The sequence below is a fragment of the Delphinapterus leucas genome, chromosome 15 (genome assembly GCF_059928025.1).
Source record: "Delphinapterus leucas isolate spDelLeu-1000000601 "Yukka" chromosome 15, BTC_Dleu_Yukka2, whole genome shotgun sequence".
Taxonomy (NCBI): Eukaryota; Metazoa; Chordata; class Mammalia; order Artiodactyla; family Monodontidae; genus Delphinapterus; species Delphinapterus leucas.
Window position 1 is genome coordinate 25,990,061 of NC_143143.1, and position 19,148 is coordinate 26,009,208.

The 19,148-nt window shown below is 40.1% G+C and overlaps 1 protein-coding gene across 8 annotated transcripts in view; it reads left to right on the forward strand.

Annotated features, from left to right (window-relative positions):
• PARN (poly(A)-specific ribonuclease) overlaps positions 1 to 19,148 on the forward strand; it is a 161,549-nt gene that overhangs the window by 24,290 nt on the left and 118,111 nt on the right. For 7 of the 8 annotated variants that reach the window (XR_016387810.1, XM_089896129.1, XM_089896126.1 and 4 more), the window contains exons 13-18: positions 3,647 to 3,724; positions 8,055 to 8,098; positions 9,647 to 9,689; positions 10,406 to 10,481; positions 12,510 to 12,620; positions 12,925 to 12,994. Coding sequence is in view for 7 of the 8 variants with exons in the window: in XM_089896129.1 (XP_089752255.1) it covers positions 3,647 to 3,724; positions 8,055 to 8,098; positions 9,647 to 9,689; positions 10,406 to 10,481; positions 12,510 to 12,620; positions 12,925 to 12,994 (422 nt within the window). In the remaining variant the exon portion in view is untranslated. The remainder of the gene's footprint in view (positions 1 to 3,646; positions 3,725 to 8,054; positions 8,099 to 9,646; positions 9,690 to 10,405; positions 10,482 to 12,509; positions 12,621 to 12,924; positions 12,995 to 19,148) is intronic. The other variant, XM_089896128.1, reaches the window with a different exon arrangement.

Genomic DNA, 19,148 nt, shown 5'->3' on the forward strand with positions numbered 1-19,148 from the left:
GGCTGGCTCACCCAGAGCTCTCTCGCTCAAGTAAGTGACATCATCAGAACGGAATAGAAAGTTGGATGAGCCTGGATAAAAACCAAGGTGTGAGTCTCTTGAGAAGTGGCTAAGATTAAGGGTATCCAGAAAAGCAGAGAGGAGTGACACTTGCTTACATTATACACTCTTAGCAACCTTTAGAGCAGTGGTTGATTTGACTGAGGCTGTCCGTGAAACACAGAGATGTGGGGTGGCAGTTGGCTTTGAGCCCTCTTATAGCCACTGTGAGGGTTTAGGTAGCTTTTCCAAGATTGGGACGTTTGTTTGCCTTGTACAAACAATTTGGATACCTTAGCCTGCTGTGCCTCTGTTTATTTTTTCTCTCTGTTTTCTCTCTTCTGCAGAGTGATTCATAGTATGTTGCTGACCATTGGTAGTTCACGTCACAAAGCATACTGCGAAAAAAGCCCTATTTATTAGTGATCCAGACTTAAAATTGAAAAGTGACATACCTTAAAAATACTAACATAGTTAAACTCTGTAGAGCCAGTGAACAGTAGACTCTCTTTATATCAGATCAAATTCTTTTCCCATCACTCTTGGTAGTGAGTCTGTTTTAAAAAATTTTGTATTAATTTTTCACCCACAGAAAAGTTGCAAAACTGGTACAGAGTTTCCATATATCCCTCACCTAGCTACCCCAATGTTATTATCTTACATAATATACGGTTATCAGAACCAGGAAATTAACATTGGTACAATATTATGAACTAATTTGAATTTCACCCTTTTCCACGAAGTCCTTTTTCTAGTCACAATTCTATCTAGGATCCCACATTGCATTTACTTGTTATTTCTCCTTAGTTTTCTGCAGTCTGTAATTTTCTTTGTCTTTTATAACCTTGATATATTTTTTAAAATATTTATTTATTTGGCTATGTCAGGTGTTAGTTGTGACATGTGGGCTCTTCCTTGCGGCACTTGGGCTGCTCTGTAGATGTGGTGCGTGGGCTCCAGAGCGCACAGGCTTAGTTGTCCCAGGCATGTGGGATCTTAGTTCCCCGACCAGGGATCGAACCCATTTCCCCTGCATTGGAAGGCGGATTCTTAACCACTGGATCACCAGGAAAGTCCCAACCTTGATATTTTTAAAGAGTGTTGACTGTAATTTTGTCAGATGTCTCTCACTTTGGATTTGTCTGATCTTTTCTCATGTTGGATTGAGGACATACATTGATTGAGGCAGGAATACCACAGAAATGACGGTTCATGATATTGACCTGAATCACTTGGTTTAGGTGATGTCTGCTGGATTTGTGCACTGTAGAGTTACTGTTACCTCTTTTGTGACTGATAAATATTTTTGGGGAGATACTTTGATTGAGACAAGGAAAATCCTGTGTTTTTTTGTTTGTTTGTTTGGGGTTTTTTTGGCCGCACCACGTGGCATGTAGGAGTTCCCCGACCAGGGATCAAACCCTTGCCCCCTGCGGTGGAAGCGCAGAGTCTTAACAACTAGACCACCAGGGAAGTCCCGAAAATCCTGTTTTTCCTCAAGCTTTTGCCTGTAATGTAGCATCTGTCGGTGGATCTTTCTTGCAGCCATTATTGCTGTGGTTTTCTAGTGGCGAGTCTGTGTTTCCCTCTTTCTTTCTTCATTCGTTCTTGGAATTCTTCTAGAAGGAAGAGCTGTCCCTGCTCCCCTGTTTATTTGTTAATTCTTTTTAAAATTTTTTTGGACTCAGGGAAATTTATTTCATTCTACAGATTTTAATCTACTTTTTTTACTGTTTATTTTGGGGCTCAGATGGTACCACCTTGGCCATTGGAGTTTCTTCAGGTTGACTTCCCCTGGAACAAGCCCCCACCCTTTTCTGAGCACCTCCTTACTTTCTGACATCACAAGATGTTCCAGACTCATCTTCTATTTTCCCTGCCTCAGCTGTAGAATCAATGACTTCTCCAAGGAGCCCTGGTTCCTTTTATTGGAGAATGGTGTTTCGAAACCAAGATCTGGTCCTGGGCTACTACTGTGGTGTTAGTGCTTCTAGTTCCCCTCACTGGACAGAGCTAAGAATGATACATGTGTGTAACCATGCATGTATACACACATTGATATTTCCATGTCTGACATATATGTATATATATTAAAAAATGCCTTTATACTGATAGAACTCAGATTGTAGTCCAATACCACAGGGTTTCTTTTCTTTTTTTTTTAAAATTAATTAATTAATTTATTTATTTTTGGCTGCGTTGGGTCTTCATTGCTACGCGCGGGCTTTCTCTAGTTGCGGCTGTGGTGAGCGGGGGCTACTCTTCGTTGCTGTGCTCGGGCTTCTCATTGTGGTGGCTTCTCTTGCTGTGGAGCACAGGCTCTAGGCACACAGGCTTCAGTAGCTGTGGCACACGGGCTTCAGTAGTTGTGGCTTGCGGGCGCACAGGCTCAGTAGTTGTGGTGCATAGGTTTAGTTGCTCTGTGGCATGTGGGATCTTCCCCGACCAGGGTTCGAACCTGTGTCCCCTGCATTGGCAGGCAGATTCTTAACCACTGCGCCACCAGGGAAGCCCAGGGTTTATTTTCAACCTACTCTCTTTTCTTATTTGTACATTTTTTTCTCCAGCATTGGGAAATGCAGTTCTTATTATATGCTGTTTTCATAGTTCTGTTCTTATCAGCCTCCTTCAGTGTTGTTGAGGGATTCATTTATAATACAGTTAGGTTCACGTTTCAGGTTTGTATTCCATTTTTGGTTCCTTCCACGTCTTCTCTGTGGTTTTAATCAGTATTTGGTATTTTAGCATTGTATAGGTGTTCAGAATGTGCCCACACACTGAGCCAAAAGGACGGCTTGTCTTTTGGATTTGGGAGATTTTGTGTAAAATTATTTATTTCAAATAATTATGTTTAGCTCTGTGAGTCAAGGAGTGTTACTCTGAAGGGCCACTGGGACATAGTGAAAAGCTCCACTGTAGTGACCAGATGCTTTATGTTAAAAATGCTGTCACCTGGCTAGCTAAATCCAAGTTGATATTCCGTTTTCGTAGCTTAATTTTTATCAAAATGGACCAATTTATTGCACATATATTATACCTTACTGGTTGAAAAGCAGTGAATTTCATTGGAAATATTTCAGAACGAGCCCCATGAATTTTGACATAGATAATGAAGGAAACGAAAACTCATTCTACTTAATAAAATTAGAAATTAGTTATTTTTACCTTTTCGCATTGTTATGAATGTATCTTTTGGAAATAAAAGTGAGTTGTTTTAAAGAATACACTCCGAAAATAGATATTTGGAGTTTGTTGACAAATTATTCGACAGTTCAAGGTACCTAGCATTTTCAGTTACTTTCTTGAGCTCTTCAATAAAAATTTTACTACTGATTCTTGTGGGTGGCAAGATGAATAAAAACCAGAGGAAAAAAATCAATGAAATCAAAGTCATTTGGAGTTTTACTTTGCGTTTTGGATTGAACACCAGAAGAGGAATGAAGTCAGCCCAAATTTCTTTATTTGCATATCTTTATACATTTTTTTCCTTAGTGTCAAAAAGTAAGTTTAGTACAAAATTCTTATGGAACTGAACCATACATTTCACTCTCAAGTCCTGATATAATTTTGTACCAAGAAGTCTTTTCCTAATCTTGACTTTTTTTAGGGGAAACTTGTCATTGGACACAATATGCTCTTGGATGTCATGCACACAGTTCATCAGTTCTACTGCCCTCTGCCCTCGGTAAGTGACTTGTCAGCCTGTTTTAAAAATTCATGAGTCTTTATTACTGAGAACGTGTTCTCTGCTGGGTGCCATTTCCTTGTCTGCAGCATGCTCCCAGAGGGACAGTTTCCTGAGCTTGGTTGTACATTTTTGAAGATACATACCTACAAGCCATTTTAAGGGATCTTTGGTCATCTGCCATTGCCGGAGCACGGTTAAACATTTGTTTCGTCGTGGCGCCAGTGGTTTGCTCAGTTAGTGCTGGGTGGGGGGTTCCTGGGCCGCAGGTGTGGTCTTCTAGTTTGGTATTGCTCACAGGAGAAATAGCAGGGCCGTTGAAGGTGGGGTGGTGCTAGAGGTCATCTAGACTGGATCAGGTTGTGCAAAAGTCTTGGTTACCTCTTTTGAGGCTGCTTCCCTTAGGTTCTCTGTTGACCTCGGTGTTTTTTTTTTTTTACTCTTGGAGCCAGGCCATCTCAGTGCACCAAAGCATGAGCTTTGGGAAAAGAGCTTCTCTTCTATCTCCTCCTCTTCTGCTCCTTGACTGCCCGTGGCCTCGTCTTGTTTGCCCCTTGTCACTCTGTTCTCTCCTCTCCTGTATTTTCTCTCCATATTTTCTGTCCTTTAGTCATCTCACCCACTTCCAGGACTTCAGCTGAAGACACCCACATCTTTTTCTCCAGCTGGGATCTCTCCTCAGATCTAGGTCGTAATTCATGCTGGACCCCACATGTGTCTACCTGGATAGCCTTCAGAATGAGAGGTGTTTAAAATTCACATGTTGCAAACAAGATGTGTAACTTAACACAACCTTTCTTTCCTTTAGTCTCCAATCCAGTTCTTTCTCCTGATTCCTTTACTATAAATGATGCCCAGTCACCAATACTGTTTTTAACATCGGTTTTGACCCTTCTTCTGTGCCCCAGATTTGGCCAGTTACAAAATACTGGCAATTTTGTCTCCGGGCTGTCTCTCACATCTGGATTATTTTCATTTCAAGTAGCAAGTAGCCTTATTTCTCATCTGGAGTTAGCAAAAAGAATCCAGGCAGGATTCTCTATCTGGCTTTAACCTTCATCCCATCCTTTAAACCAGAGGTTGGCAAACTTTTTCTATAAAGGGTCAGATAGTAAAATATTCGGGGCTTTCCAGGCTGGACGGTCTTTGTCAGGACTCTCAACAGTGCCACTGTAGCCTGAAAACTGCCATAGAATGCAGTGCATAAACAAATGGGTGTGGCTTTGTCCCAGTAAAATTTTATTTAAAAAATAGGTGATGGGCCAGATTTGGCCTGCAGGCCATGGTTTTCCAACCTCTGCTTTAAACTACCACCAGATTAATCTTTTATGACTTCTGGTTTGGATGATACCTACTTTAGAGTTCAGTGCCTTTTGTACATCTGCAAAGCCTCAGTTACTTCATATTTCTTACGAGACATCGTTCCATCAGCATCTTGATTACTTTTCTTTGGAAAAGTCCAACACAGCACCGCTCTGAATACAGCGGGTCTGTTGCTTCCCTTGTCCTATTTCTGCAACCTTCAGATTGTCCCTGCTTTTCATAACAACTGTATTGCCCTCTGGGACTCAAAGACATCATAGTTGTGAGTCTCAAAACAAACATGATGGGTGTGAATTTGCATTGTGTACATCTAAAGAGCTAATGTTAATTTCAGATCATTCACTCCTTATTGGCCGAATGGTAGCAGTCTCTCTCACGACTTTTTGACCTTTAAAGCAGTGAAGGTATCTGTAAGGAAAGAGTAAAGTATTTAATACTGTGTTTATAGGTGTTTTGAACACCAAACAGAGCTTGGCATGTAAGATGCATTAAATATTGATTTAACAAATGCGAATCTTCCGACTGTGTCAGTTTTATAATCTCCTGATGTATGGCTCTGTTCACATCACTAACCCTGCTCAAAATTCTGAATTAATCCCACATTCTTTGTTTTTCTATACAGTTGATTCTTTTTAGCCTGGCATATCAAGCTTTCTGTGATCTGGCCCAGCCTTCTTGTGTAATCTAGTCACTCGTTACCATCCTTTTTCTCAGCAAGATTGGCTCATTCTCGTTACCATCCTTATTCTCAGCAAGATTGGCTCATTTTTTCCCTGGAAAGTGTCTTTGTATGTCTTTGGTTTGGGTATATAATTTCCTCCAACTTGAATTTTCTCTAGCTTTTCTCAATGTTTGCTATATATGGCTTTACCTATCTTACCAAGGTCCAGCTTACGCCTCTTCCGTGAAGTTTTCCCTGCCTGCTGCCTTGCCCAAGAAGTGATCTTTCCTTTCTCTGAACTCCCACAGAAGTTCAGAGAAACTTCTTTTTGTTTGTGTACCTCATTTGTTGCATAAATTTTCTTTACAACTTACTCCCCTTTTCCTTCTAGGTGATTCGCTCCTTGGACAAGGAATATAACCTTTATTTTTTTTTAATTTTATTTTTCTTACTTTTTGGCTGCTTTGGGTCTTTGTTGCCGTGCATGGGATTTCTTTAGTTGTGGCGAGCGGGGGCTACTCTTCATTGTGGTGCACAGGATTCTCATTGCGGTGGCTTCTCTCGTTGCACAGCATGTGCTCTAGGTGTGTGGGCTTCAGTAGTTGTGGCACTCGGGCTCAGTAGTTATGGATCGCGGGCTCTAGAGCACAGGCTCAGTAGTTGTGGCACATGGACTTAGTTGCTCTGTGGCATGTGGGATCTTCCCGGACCAGCGATTGAACCCATGTCCCCTGCATTGGCAGGCGGATTCTTAACCAGTGCACCACCAGGGAAGTCCTGGACAAGGAATATAATTTTTTTATTATCAGTGTCTAAATGCCTAGCATAGCACTTGTATGTAAGCACTTAATAAATGTTATCTTGAATGTAACTAGTTTTGAATCAAATTCTACTAGAAAGAGCATATGATTTGTTGCAAAGTAGGAGGTGGGTTAGGATAAGCAGTTTCATCCCTTGCTTTGTTACTCAGGTGACCTGAGTATGTTATTTAACTTCTTTGTGTTCTGTCATTGTTGGAAGGAGAAAATGGTTTTCTTCCATCTACCTTTAGAAGAAGCGATGACAATAAAGAGCAAGACCCATTTAAAATGGTAGAGCTTTTACATATGCTGTTTTCAAATGTTGCATTTAAAAGTATACTAAAGAATCCATATTTGGGGACAGCCTTTTAGGGGAGAATCTCCTTTTAAAAGTCTTCTTGGTATTTCATTCAGCATGACCTTTTAGAAGGCACTGGTTTAGAACTCTACTGTATGCTGCTGGCCATGGAAGTTGCCATAATTCTATTTTTTTTTTGCTTGTGAAGCTTTGTAATGGTGTTGAGAGGTTACAGTCTTTATTGCGTTTTTGTGTGACTTAGCATTGAAACCACTTATTCATGTATTGTTCATTAATTTAATGATAGCCATTGAAAAGCTGGTGAATATTTCAAGCTAGCTAAATAGTCTGTATTTACAGGCTTGAAAAGCTAATAGGAAATGGCAGTTGCCTATGAAGCATGAATAACACTGAAGAGAAGTATAGTTACAAAGGGTCAGGAGTATGACGGCGCAGTACAGTGTGGCAATTATGTATGTAAATGAGTTAATTCAAAATGAGAGCAATCTCATTTCAGCTCTAGACTTCCTGAGCAAATAAACTTGGGAAACGAATTGTCTAATTTAGGCACTTGCTATTGGTGCCACTTAGGCAGTTTTCTGAGTAGTTAAACAAGAATCATGTGTATTGGAAAGTCTGTGTTTTAGTGGCCATTTTAACCAGTATTTCAATGGTGTTTGCATTAAAAGTGTAACCTAATTTACAATATGTCTATTTCCTGCATGAACCGCTTTATTTTATTTTTAAAAAATTTTTAATGAAGTATAGTTGATTTACAGTGTGTGTTAATTTCTGCTGTACAGCAAAGTGACTTGGTTATACATATATATATATTCCTTTTCATATTCTTTTCCATTATGGGTTATCACAGGATATTGTGAACCATTTTATTTAAATAACTCTGCTAGTCTCACTATTATGATGAGCTGTGTAATAGAGCTATTAGCCACAGTTTTCTACATATAATAGAAACCTTTTTTCCCCTATTTCAACCATAAAATGTTCATATTTGTCTATTTTGGTTATGCAGAAGTTTAATATCAGGTCATATGATTCCCAGTCAGTGAGGAAATTGACAAGATTTTTAGAAAGTAATTATTAACAAGATATGGACCTGACAGTTTAGCCTAAAGGGCCTGTTTGAGGTATCACTGTTTGAGAAGAGAGCTATGGGACTTTAAATATTTATGTTTTAAATATTGTGAGTGTATGAGTAAAATCATAACAGGTCATCCTCTTGTTTTTTAGGACTTAAATGAGTTTAAGGAGATGACAACATGTGTCTTCCCCAGGTAAGCTTTCTTTGAGGATTTGTCTTTCATTTATTTTTTTTATTATTATTATTTTTTAATTATTTATTTTATTTATTTATTTTTGGCTGCGTTGGGTCTTCATTGCTGCACGCAGACTTTCTCTAGTTGTGGCGAGCGGGGGCTACTCTTCCTTGTGGTGCGCGGGCTTCTCATTGTTGTGGCTTCTCTTGTTGTGGAGCACAGGCTCTAGGCACGCAGGCTTCAGTAGTTGTGGCACGTGGGCTTCAGTAGTTGTGGCTCATGGGCTCTAGAGCGCAGGCTCAGTAGTTGTGGTGCATGGGCTTAGTTGCTCTGCGGCATGTGGGATCTTCCTGGACCAGGGCTCGAACTGTGTCCCCTGCATTGGCAGGCGGATTCTTAACCACTGCGCCACCAGGGAAGCCCCTGTCTTTCATTTAAAACAGTCATCAGGGCATCCATAATACAAACATGTATTCAGTGATTTATTAAAACCATTAGGTCATGATGACAGTCCCATTCACATAAGCTGGGAAATGGCTTAACAGCTCTACCTTTGTGATGGTTTGCTTTTACAATTGATGATTGGTTTTGTTGTTAAAAATTAAAAATCAGAAACGACCTGAGGGTGAAAATGGGCAGCACCTGCTTTTTTCTCATCCCACCTCCCGCTATCTGAGGAACTGGTGAGGTCTTCTTGAGTTGGCTCTTGTCTTTCTTATATGTCGGGTGAACCTTGTCACGGTGAAGTGTCCAGTCGAGGGTATTCAGTTGACTATTGGAGACAGTTGAATATATAGTTGGACAGAGTTGAATATGTCCAGTTGAGAGTATTCTGTAGTCAGTCAAGAACTGTCTGCCTAGAGAGTTTCTTTTTCTCAACTTTAAGTCAGTGCCTTAATCTGATAATGTCCACGGTTAGTACTGTGTGTTCTGATAGGTCCACGTCAGCCACATGGAGTCTGCAGAGCAGGGGTCTGCGTCTGAGGACCTGTCTGAAGAGGGCTGGTGGACAGTTGCTCTTTCAGCCAGGCTATTTCTGTCCTGTTATCTGCGGTGCTCACATTTATGTGAGAACAAACAGTTTTCATATTAGTGTCTCTTTCTTTTTTTTTTTTTTTAGTATACCAGTGTCTGAAGCAGAACAGTAAGAAATAACAACAATATTATGAAACTGCCAAATGCAAATTTTGACCCTCCAAGAAATTATGTCGTACAAATCTGGGTAGGAGATGGTAACAGCTTGAGAGTGTTAGACCTGCAACAGTAGTTGATCCATGTAAAAACATATGAGGATATTTAACTTACCCTTGAGGTCAATGTAGCCCATGCCCTCTCAGCAAATCTAGAGCTTGTACTCTGGGTGTGGACTTTCCCACAGTCTCTTGATGAAGTCCCTGGATGAGGGGACTGAGTCCTCATCTAATGTAGCAGAGATGCCAGCACTAGGTTGGAATGGATGATGTGCTTAATTCCTCTGTCCACTTTTAAGACTTTCATTTGAGTAAAATACATTTTGAACATTGCTATACATTTTGTTTACCTTATTAAAAATTCTTTTGCTTTTAGACTCTTGGATACAAAATTGATGGCCAGCACACAACCTTTTAAGGTATTTTTAAAATCTGAACTTTCAAGCTATAGTTTGAAATTTTCTGAATTACTGCTAAGAGCTTTGGAATTCTGGTCTATTGAAATGTCATTTTCAAACCCCCCCCACCGGAAAAAAAAAAAAGAAAAGAAAGAAAGGAACAAAAAAGGAAAAAAGAAATCGGAAAAAGACTAGAAATAAATATATCAAAATGTGAATAGCAGTTAGTTGTCTTTGAGTGGTAGAGTTTTGGGGTTTTTTTCTCCTTTATTCTTTCTGAATGTAAATTTTTAATATTATGTAATGTAGTTTTGAATAGGTTACACATGCACACACTCCTTCATTTCTTTTCCTTATTTTACATATTTTGGATATATATTCTAATCAAGAGAATTCAGGTACAAGTATTATCAGTTGCTACTTTCTGAAGTGCTTTATATGGCTGAGTGAAATGAATGCCAGAGGTCTGTAGATGTCTAACACATCTGTTAAAAACCTTTCATACGGCTGTACTTTCCGTATGGTGGAAATTAAACTTGCCGTTTCTCTTTCACATTGAAAAAAACAATGTGTTAAAGAAACACAAAACAACTGTGTTTCTTTAAAGAACACAAGGGGGCAGTACTAGATGTTTTTGTTTTTTGTTTTTGTTTTTTTCCTGACACTCAGTGAATCTCTTTAATGTATGTTGCACTGAGATGATGAAGGCTCATCATTCTCTGCTTACTGGTTTGCAGGATATCATTAACAACACATCCCTTGCGGAATTGGAAAAGCGGTTAAAAGAGACACCTTTCAACCCTCCTAAAGTTGGTAAGAATATAAAATGATCTTGAAAAGCTCCAAACACTTGGTGATAATTACGGATGTTTATCGTAGAAGAAAGGTGGAACTGTTCTAGAAACTACGTATATTGTACATTTGTAGATTTTGGCTAAATTAACTTGCTCATGCCCTGGGTTGAATTACTGTTTTCTGAGTAAAGGTGGTCTTCTAATTCTACATCTGTTTTATGTGAGTAGGATTGGGTCGCCTGTTCATTGAGAAGTTTAGCAATGGAAGCTTCAGGGCCTTTTTATTTCCTAATGCTTGGAATTCTCCCTAAACTTGATGTGTCTTTCTTTTTTATGGTGCTTTGTTTCAGAGGAGACAAAGTTGGTGATTAACTGCAAGGGCTAGAGTGAAAATATGCTTTCTGTCTCAGGAAAGCCCAAGAACTGGGTTTACAGATGAGGAAGGAGGGGCCCCAGCCCTTCCTCCTTCAGAGGTGGCTTAGGCACCCAACAGCAGCAGTGAGGAAAACCAAAAAGGGAGGAATGTTTCTTGGGGGTGGAGTTGTTTTGCCACGTCTGGCCATGGCCCCTACCCAGGTATTTGGTGAACCTTCCAGGTGTTACTTCCTTGGTTCCTCTTAGCCTAGTTGTGCTGTTTGATACCGTGACTCACATTCCCTTAGCTGCAGCCTGCAAACTTCCCCAGACCTTGATAATAGGACTGATGGTTCAGAAATTGACAATGGGGGGTACTAAAGCAGCCAAGGCTACAGTTATTTGCTTCCCTTTCTGGAATAGTCCAAAACAAGAATTAAGAAAAGGGTGGGGGGGGGTTGGTGGAGGGGAGAAAGCCTAGACCCTTTTCTCTAACTATATAATGGAAATAATTGATTTTGGAAATATGTGTTTCAGCTGGTGGCAGGGTAGAAGCTATGACTTAGTTGGGTCTCATGTTAAAAGACTTCTTTTAAGCTTAAAGTCTAATATTTGATACTTACTGAGTTTAAAGAATTCTTGCTTAAAGAGCACTGTATTGACGTAAAAACAATTGTAGCCTTTTCATTATTAATTTCCACTCATGCTTTTGATTCTGTTGTAACCTTTTTGATATTCATTTCCAGAATGGTTCTAGGAAATAATTATCTATGAGTTATAGTTTTATCCTATTATTTCCGTATAATATTCTGGTAGAGAGTTTACTCTAAAGCAGCTTTCTCTTCTTAGACCTCATTCTCTCAGCATCTGTGTATATCAGTGTGACCAAAGAGTCATGTTATAAAATGGTCTCTCCTATGAAGTGGCCCCATGTTCCAAGGGCAGCATTACAGCAAGTTCTGATCTATTTTTGGACTTAGTTGTGCTTTCATCTTTAGATCTGTAAGCTTGGAGACATAGTAAAGGATAGTATTGAATTGAGCTGCCAATCTTGATTGGAGTCTTTTGCTTTTGGGGAGGGTTACCTGGGGGTATTGACAGATAAAAATTACAGAGCGTTTACCGTGTACCAAGCACGGTGTAAGAGCTTTACTTATATTAGCTCATTTGATCCTCACAAAAGCCTAAGGAGGGAGCTTTGATTATCATCTCCATTCTACCAAAATGGAGGCCCAGAGGGGGAGTGATCTGCCCAAGATCACATAGCAAATAAGTGGTGGAGCAAAGATTCAAACTCAGACAGTGGGACGCCAGAGGCCATGCTCTTAGTCATTACTCTGAAATACCTGTTGCGTTCCAATCAGAAGAGGAATCATTGTCACAGAGCGAGTTATGCATGATTGTAAATAGCACCCACCTGCGTGCAGTTGAGAGGCCTGTGGCTGAGTCTTTGATAATATAACGGAGGCATTTCTCTAGTCTAGACCAAAGCCCTTGTTTTCAGTGACTCTGTTATCTCAAGGTCTTGTGTGGAGAGAATTAAGAAATAGATAGCTTTCTTTCTGCCTATTTAGGATGTTTCTGCAGCACAGACTAATGCCATTTGGATTTGGCAGGGCAGTGCACTTACCAGTCTTCATGATTTGTGATGATCTTGGGAAAACTGTTTTTTTTTTTCTTTTTTCCTCTTTAGAAAGTGCAGAAGGTTTTCCAAGTTATGACACAGCTTCTGAACAGCTCCACGAGGCAGGCTATGATGCTTATATCACAGGACTATGTTTCATCTCCATGGCAAACTACCTAGGTACTCACTATACATGTTTCTGTTAGACACACCGTGGTCCAGAGTGGATCTTCCTTGTGTGCCCTTTCCCTGGGATCCACTCACCTCGTGAGAAGTGGAAGGGTTTTGAGGTTGGAGTGGGAGGAGGGGGAGGATGTTAGGGCAGGGGATGGAGAGTACACGGGGAGAACCATCACCGCTTACCTGTGGTGTACTTGGCCTGGATAAATACCTTTTACCCTTGCTGAACCATACCATTGATTTAAAGATATTTTTCAGGCTTTGTCTACTTGACTGTATATAATATTCTGCCTTTTTTCATTAGGTTCTTTTCTTAGTCCTCCAAAGATTCATGTGTCTGCCAGATCAAAACTCATCGAACCTTTTTTTAACAAGTAAGTAATCAGGGTCCCAGTCCCCCAGCATTCTCTCACTGTGGAAGAGCCCAGTATCTGGGATGTCTATTAGGGGTGATTGGGAGGTCTAGGGCATTTTTAGATAAGATATTTTTCATCTCTGGTGACTCAGGTGTTTTTTGAAAAATAGAAATTGACCTTTTCAAAAATAATTTATTAAATATATTGGCTAAATAAAAGAAAGAAAGAAAACATTATTGAAGGTAGCACATCTCTTCCAAGACAAAGAACTGGTGGTTTTGGAATTTAAATGACTCACAAGGGAGACTGTGTGTATGTGTCTGTGTACACAGTCAGACCTAACTTACCCCTAACAAGCTTTATGTGTGAGATTATTATTTATGCTTGCATTATTATCTGATTAAATAATGTTCTTTCTAAGATGATGTTTGTTACACAGATGGCTTTTAAGATAATCTATGGAGAAGTTTTGATTATCATTGCATCCCGAGCCCTCATCTGAATGGATCCAATGAAGTAAAAGCTTGCTCGGATACCTTCATTGTTGGAGGAAGTCAGTGCGATTCAGGGAAATGTCTAAGTTCAGAGCATTTCCAAAGAATCTCAGATAGTTACGTCAAAGTGTGGTTTGTGCTTTCTTGGCACAGTTGAAGCTAAAGTTATGGATGTGATCCTCAAGCCGGCCACAGTTTGGCTCCGTGCCAGAGCCCTAAACCTTCATCTTTACCCCAGCTCTCTTCATGGGCTTCGTTCTAGGAGATTCAGGGCAAGCCAGACAGAACAGGGCAGCCCACATCGATCACTATTACCACTGAGAGAAAGAACTGTTTCAGTGTTGGTTTGGTTACATCATTTCCTTAACATTATATGCAGCACTTTACATTTCCATCAGTGCTGCACCGAGTAAGAATGCTGTCTGCTTCAGAGTCTGTATAAATACCAGTATCACAGTGCTCGTTTGTAGGTGACATGCTGCAGAGACAGATGTTAATTCCAACCATCTGGATTCCTATAGGCTTGGAATTTGTGTAGTCTGAGTTAGTGAATTTTATCATACTGTGGCTTCTTATTTTTTTAATCGTCGTTTTTCTTTTCTGTGGAAGTTCAGAGGTAAATGTGTTTGACTTTTCAAAACATCTTTCAAAGAGGACTGGGTAACAATGTAGTGTATATTGAAAATTAAGTTGAATTTTTCTGCATGGGAAATTAGTTCTGCTAACAGTTGAGTTCTAGCTGTCTGTCCAGCTCAAAATAGGTTTTTCTTAGCTCTTAATTCTAATTTTGGGGGTAGTGTTTATCTTTGTAAATCTTAGGAAAGACAGTTATGTCATTGACTATGGAATCCGCAGGTGACACTAAATATTGTTTGGATTGGGCCTTTCCTTGCATTTTTATATTTGTTTTTAAAAAATATTTATTTAATTTTTGGCTGCGTCGGGTCTTCGTTGTGGCATGTGGGATCTTTCATTGTGGTGTGTGGGCTCTTTGTTGCGGTGCACGGGCTCCTCTCTAGTTGTGGCCTGGGCTCCAGAGCGCGTGGGCTCTGTAGCTGTGGCACACGGGCTCTCTAGTTGTGGCTCACATGCTCAGTAGTTGCAGCACGTGGGCTTAGTTGCCCCGTGGCATGTGGGATCTTAGTTCCCTGACCAGAGATTGAACCGTGTCCCCTGCATTGGAAGGCAGATTCTTAACCACTGGACCAACCAAGGAAGTCCTGTTTTTTTGTGTTTTTGATGTTAAGTTAGTTGTTTAACGATAGTTTCCAACTGGGAGATGCTTACTCGTGTTTAAATATTTAAAACAACAATCCTGCTTCTCCACTAAAATCAGCTTCTAATAAAATCAAGTGATGGATACAAACTGGGTTAGATAGAGGCTGTCTCTAGTTTTATCAGTCATCTGTGTGACCAAAATGAAGAGTAGTCAAAATAGGCTTTGATTTAAAAGTTTAAATAAGACTTTATATATTTCTAGATCAATTTATTATTGCTAATTATGTGCAAGGATATTACAGCCCAGAAGAACTGGGCTGTAAACACATAACTTCACTTTAAATTGGGACTTGTGTCTATTCAGATTATTTTTTGCTGAAACCTAGATGCATATCAAAAATAGTTGAGGATTGAGGAATCCTCCTGTGATATTGCCCTGAAAATTCTTGGCCGCTTTGATTTTTTTGCTCTATTTTTCCCCATCTGTAAAGGAAGAATCTTCATCTTCGAAGGGAAAAAAAATTCCAGCAGGATTTGAAGTGCAAAATAAGGACTGTTTTTATTCTATGTTGGAATAGCTTGGTCAAGTACAGCTATCCATTCTTTTTCTTTTTTTTTTAACATCTTTATTGGAGTATAATTGCTTTACAGTGTTGTGTTAGTTTCTGCTGTATAAGAAAGTGAATCAGCTATATGCCTACATATATCCCTATATCCCCTCCCCGTTGCATTTGCCTCCCACCCTCCCTATCCCACCCCTCTAGGTGGTCACAAAGCACCGAGCTGATCTCCCTGTGCTATGCAGCTGCTTCCCATTAGCTATCTATTTTACATTTGGTAGTGTGTCTGTGTCAGTGCTACTCTTTCACTTCGTCCCAGCTTACCCTTCCCCCTCTCCGTGTCCTCAAGTCCATTCTTTACATCTGCGTCTTTATTCCTGTCCTGCCCCTAGGTTCTTCAGAACCTTTTTTTTTTTTTTTTTTAGATTCCATATATATGTGTTAGCATACAGTATTTGTTTTTCTCTTTCTGACTTACTTCACTCTGTATGACAGACTCTAGGTCCATCCACCTCACTACAAATAACTCAGTTTCGTTTCTTTTTATGGCTGAGTAATATTCCATTGTATATATGTGGCACATCTTCTTTATCCATTCATCCGATGATGGACACTTAGGTTGCTTCCATGTCCTGGCTATTGTAAATAGAGCTGCAATGAACATTTTGGTACATGACTCTTTTTGAATTATGGTTTTCTCTGGGTATATGCACATTAGTGGGATTGCTGGGTCATATGGTAGTTCTATTTTTAGTGTTTTAAGGAACCTCCATACTGTTCTCCATAGTCAGCCATCCATTCTTAACCCATTTAGAAAGTGGGAAAAGCAGTTGCTTCTTTTGACATCTCTTTTTGTGTTAATATTGACCTCATTCTTACTTAAATGCAGGTTTCATTTATGACATTAAACCTTGATTTTGTTACTTTTCTTCAAGATTTCCCTTGTAGAAAAACATCCAGCAGTTGCCGTCAACGTTATCTCAAGTGGCTGGTTTTAGAAAAATCTGTAAATTTTTCTGAGGGTTTATTTGTTTTGGCACCAGGCTTTCCTCAATGTAAGCTTAACCAAACATGCATAGCCCTAATATAAATTTGGATGGACATGAGACAATTACACATGCAAATAATATTTTGTTCTGCTCTCACCAGATTTATGTTTAAAAAGTAGACCTTGAGGGGAGATAAACTCCACCTATTTCTGCATTATTCTAAATTAGCATCTGGCTGTGTTAGGTGCGCTTTCTGGGGAAGCTTTACTGAGTCAACTATTGAGAAGATCCTGAGACAGTTGGTACTTGAGCAGAATGCAGACTGAGTGCAGTACAGGGTGCTTTCTGAGCCCTGTTTGTCCAAGAGAACCTCCCAGCAGGACTTCACATGGTACCATTTGTCTCTTTCATGGCTTTGGCACCTCCCATAATTCTCCCTTCCGTTTTGGACTCAGAATGAAAGTCCTAAGCTTGCTGAGCGATGGAAATCAGGGTGAGACCACTGCTAATGACGGGCCGTGTGCACTGTGCTCTTCCTTTATGTCATGGGCTCTCTGCTCAGGAAGTGGTTTACCTTCTTTTATGACCTTGGTCAGTTTTCATCAATGCATGGAAAACCAGACTTAGAGAATAGCCTTTGGTGAAATCTTTTTAGTCTGGAAGGAGCTAAAAATACTCTCTGCTTTTACTTTTTATTGCACCACAGAAAGCACAAAATCAGACTTTTGCCTTAACGTTTTGTTAACAGCCATCTGTTTCTGCAAGACACCTTGAACTCTTTTGTAGATAACCTTTTCTGAAGGGTTTTGGGGGAAGGTTATTTTCTATTTACCTCAGTTCTTAGAAGGAGGAAGGAAATGAGCACGTATCTTATTTTGGCTAATTTCTAAGTAGTGGAGTTAAAAAGGAAGAACTGTCTGCACTTTACTGTACAGGATGGCTGCCTGGTGCTTGACACAAGTGTTTTGAATTTGAACAGGAGTCCTGTAGAAATCTGGGTCTTCCTGGGATGACATGGCTATATGTTCTATCTAAGCTGTAGGTGAGGAGACAAGCCATAAGACAATTTGTTTCCTCCTCTGTAAAAGCAGGGGTGGAACTATTCCCTTCCCACGGAAGTTATAAAGATCGCATGAGATGCAAAAGGATTTTGATAGTTCCTAGAACTTAGTAGGTGGCTAGCATATATTATTTTCCTTTCTTGAAATACAAGAGAATTTAACACACTGGGAGATTCAAAACAATAGATGTGGTAGCAGAATGTATTTTATGTTTTTAGTTTCATGATAGAGAAGAAAAGTTGTTACCATGCAGATATAAAACTGGAGCAAATGTGAAGTGTCCGCTTTTCCAGTACTCACCTTTTAGTGTTTCTTATGAAAAATCAGATGATGACGAAGTATGTCAGATTGGTACATAAGGGAGCAAGATTGCTGTGATATGGAGCATTTTAAAGAGTTTTGTTATTCAAATGAAAACAGCAATTTATGGAAGGTTGTATAGGTATATAAAACAGTGATAAGTATAGAGTGGGAGGAATCATTGCGGCACCTGAAATAAAGCACACCGATACTTTCTCTTTTCCTCCGTGGAAAACAATCACGTTCCAGCAGCAGGTTTTTTCTTACAATACGCATGTGCTTCGTATTTAACATCAGAGAGATTTTAAACTGAAGGATTGTAGGAAAACAAAATACTTAAGATCTGCGCTGAACCTCCTTTCTTTCACTGGTACTGGACAGGCCCATGCTTATTTGCCTCACTTACCAGCACTGCCCTTCACCAGGTGACCCATGTGTCCAGAAGTGTAGACCTTGCTTGTCTCCCACTAGAGTGGTGCCCGACCCCCTGCAGGGAGGCCCTCACCTCACCTTCTCCTGTCCTGCCTGCCCCTCCTCGTACAGAGGAGCAGAAGGTACTGGAGCAACAAGAGGGCAAGGCTAATCTGCCTTGGTTCCCAGCAATTGCCATCGGGTTTTAGCATCCTGGGTGATGGAGCAAATGTGTCTTTACTGAGATCCTGTTCAGCCTGGTTATCAATAAAGTCTATTGTTTTTAAGTGTTACAGTAATTCCCCCCATGAAGCTTCCGATTTCCCAACATAAGCAAGAGTTACAACACAGTTTGTGCTGTTGGGAAGCCTAGCTGTGGGTGTCACAGTGCACCACATAATTGGTTTCTATTTGCATTTCACATGTTAGAATCATTTGATTAATTTCTACAGTAGAACTGCTTCACTTCAGGGTATTGTGTAGTAGAGAGCAGTTGTGGTCTTTGGGGTCAGGTACCTGGATTTGAATCCCAGCCCCAATCCTTATACCTGGGCCCCCTTGGGCAGGTTACCCTCCCCGTGCCTCAGTTTCCTCATCTGGAGTTGAGAACATTGATACCCATTTGATAGGTGTGCCATCAGGGTGACATGGGAGAATGTATGTAAAATGCACAGTGGCTGGCATGTTGTGGGCCTCAGTCAGCTTGTCACTGCTGTGGGGATGTTTATACTTTGAAGACCTGCTTCTTTGACCAAGTGCTGGGAGCTTTTTGTTTTTATAGAAAATACCATATAATCATACCTTTAGTACTGTACACCCCCTATAAGTAGGGCTTTGTATTCAATTATGAGCCTTGATCAGAAAAGGGAGGGAGGGGAGGGAAAAGCATGCTTGTAACTAAATGGTGCTCAGGGAGAAAATTTGCGTGCGCATCTTTTTTGCTTGTTATTTTCCCCCGAGGCATATGGTCATATCTCAGTCTTTGGGCTGTGTAGCATTTTCAGTTGTAGATTTTTACTGGGAGAGGAAAGTAAAGAAATAACATTTATAAGTGACCCTTTGAAAACTCTTTCTTTTTTATTTTTTTAAACAGCTTTATTGGGATATAAATTCACATACCATACAATTCACCCATTTAA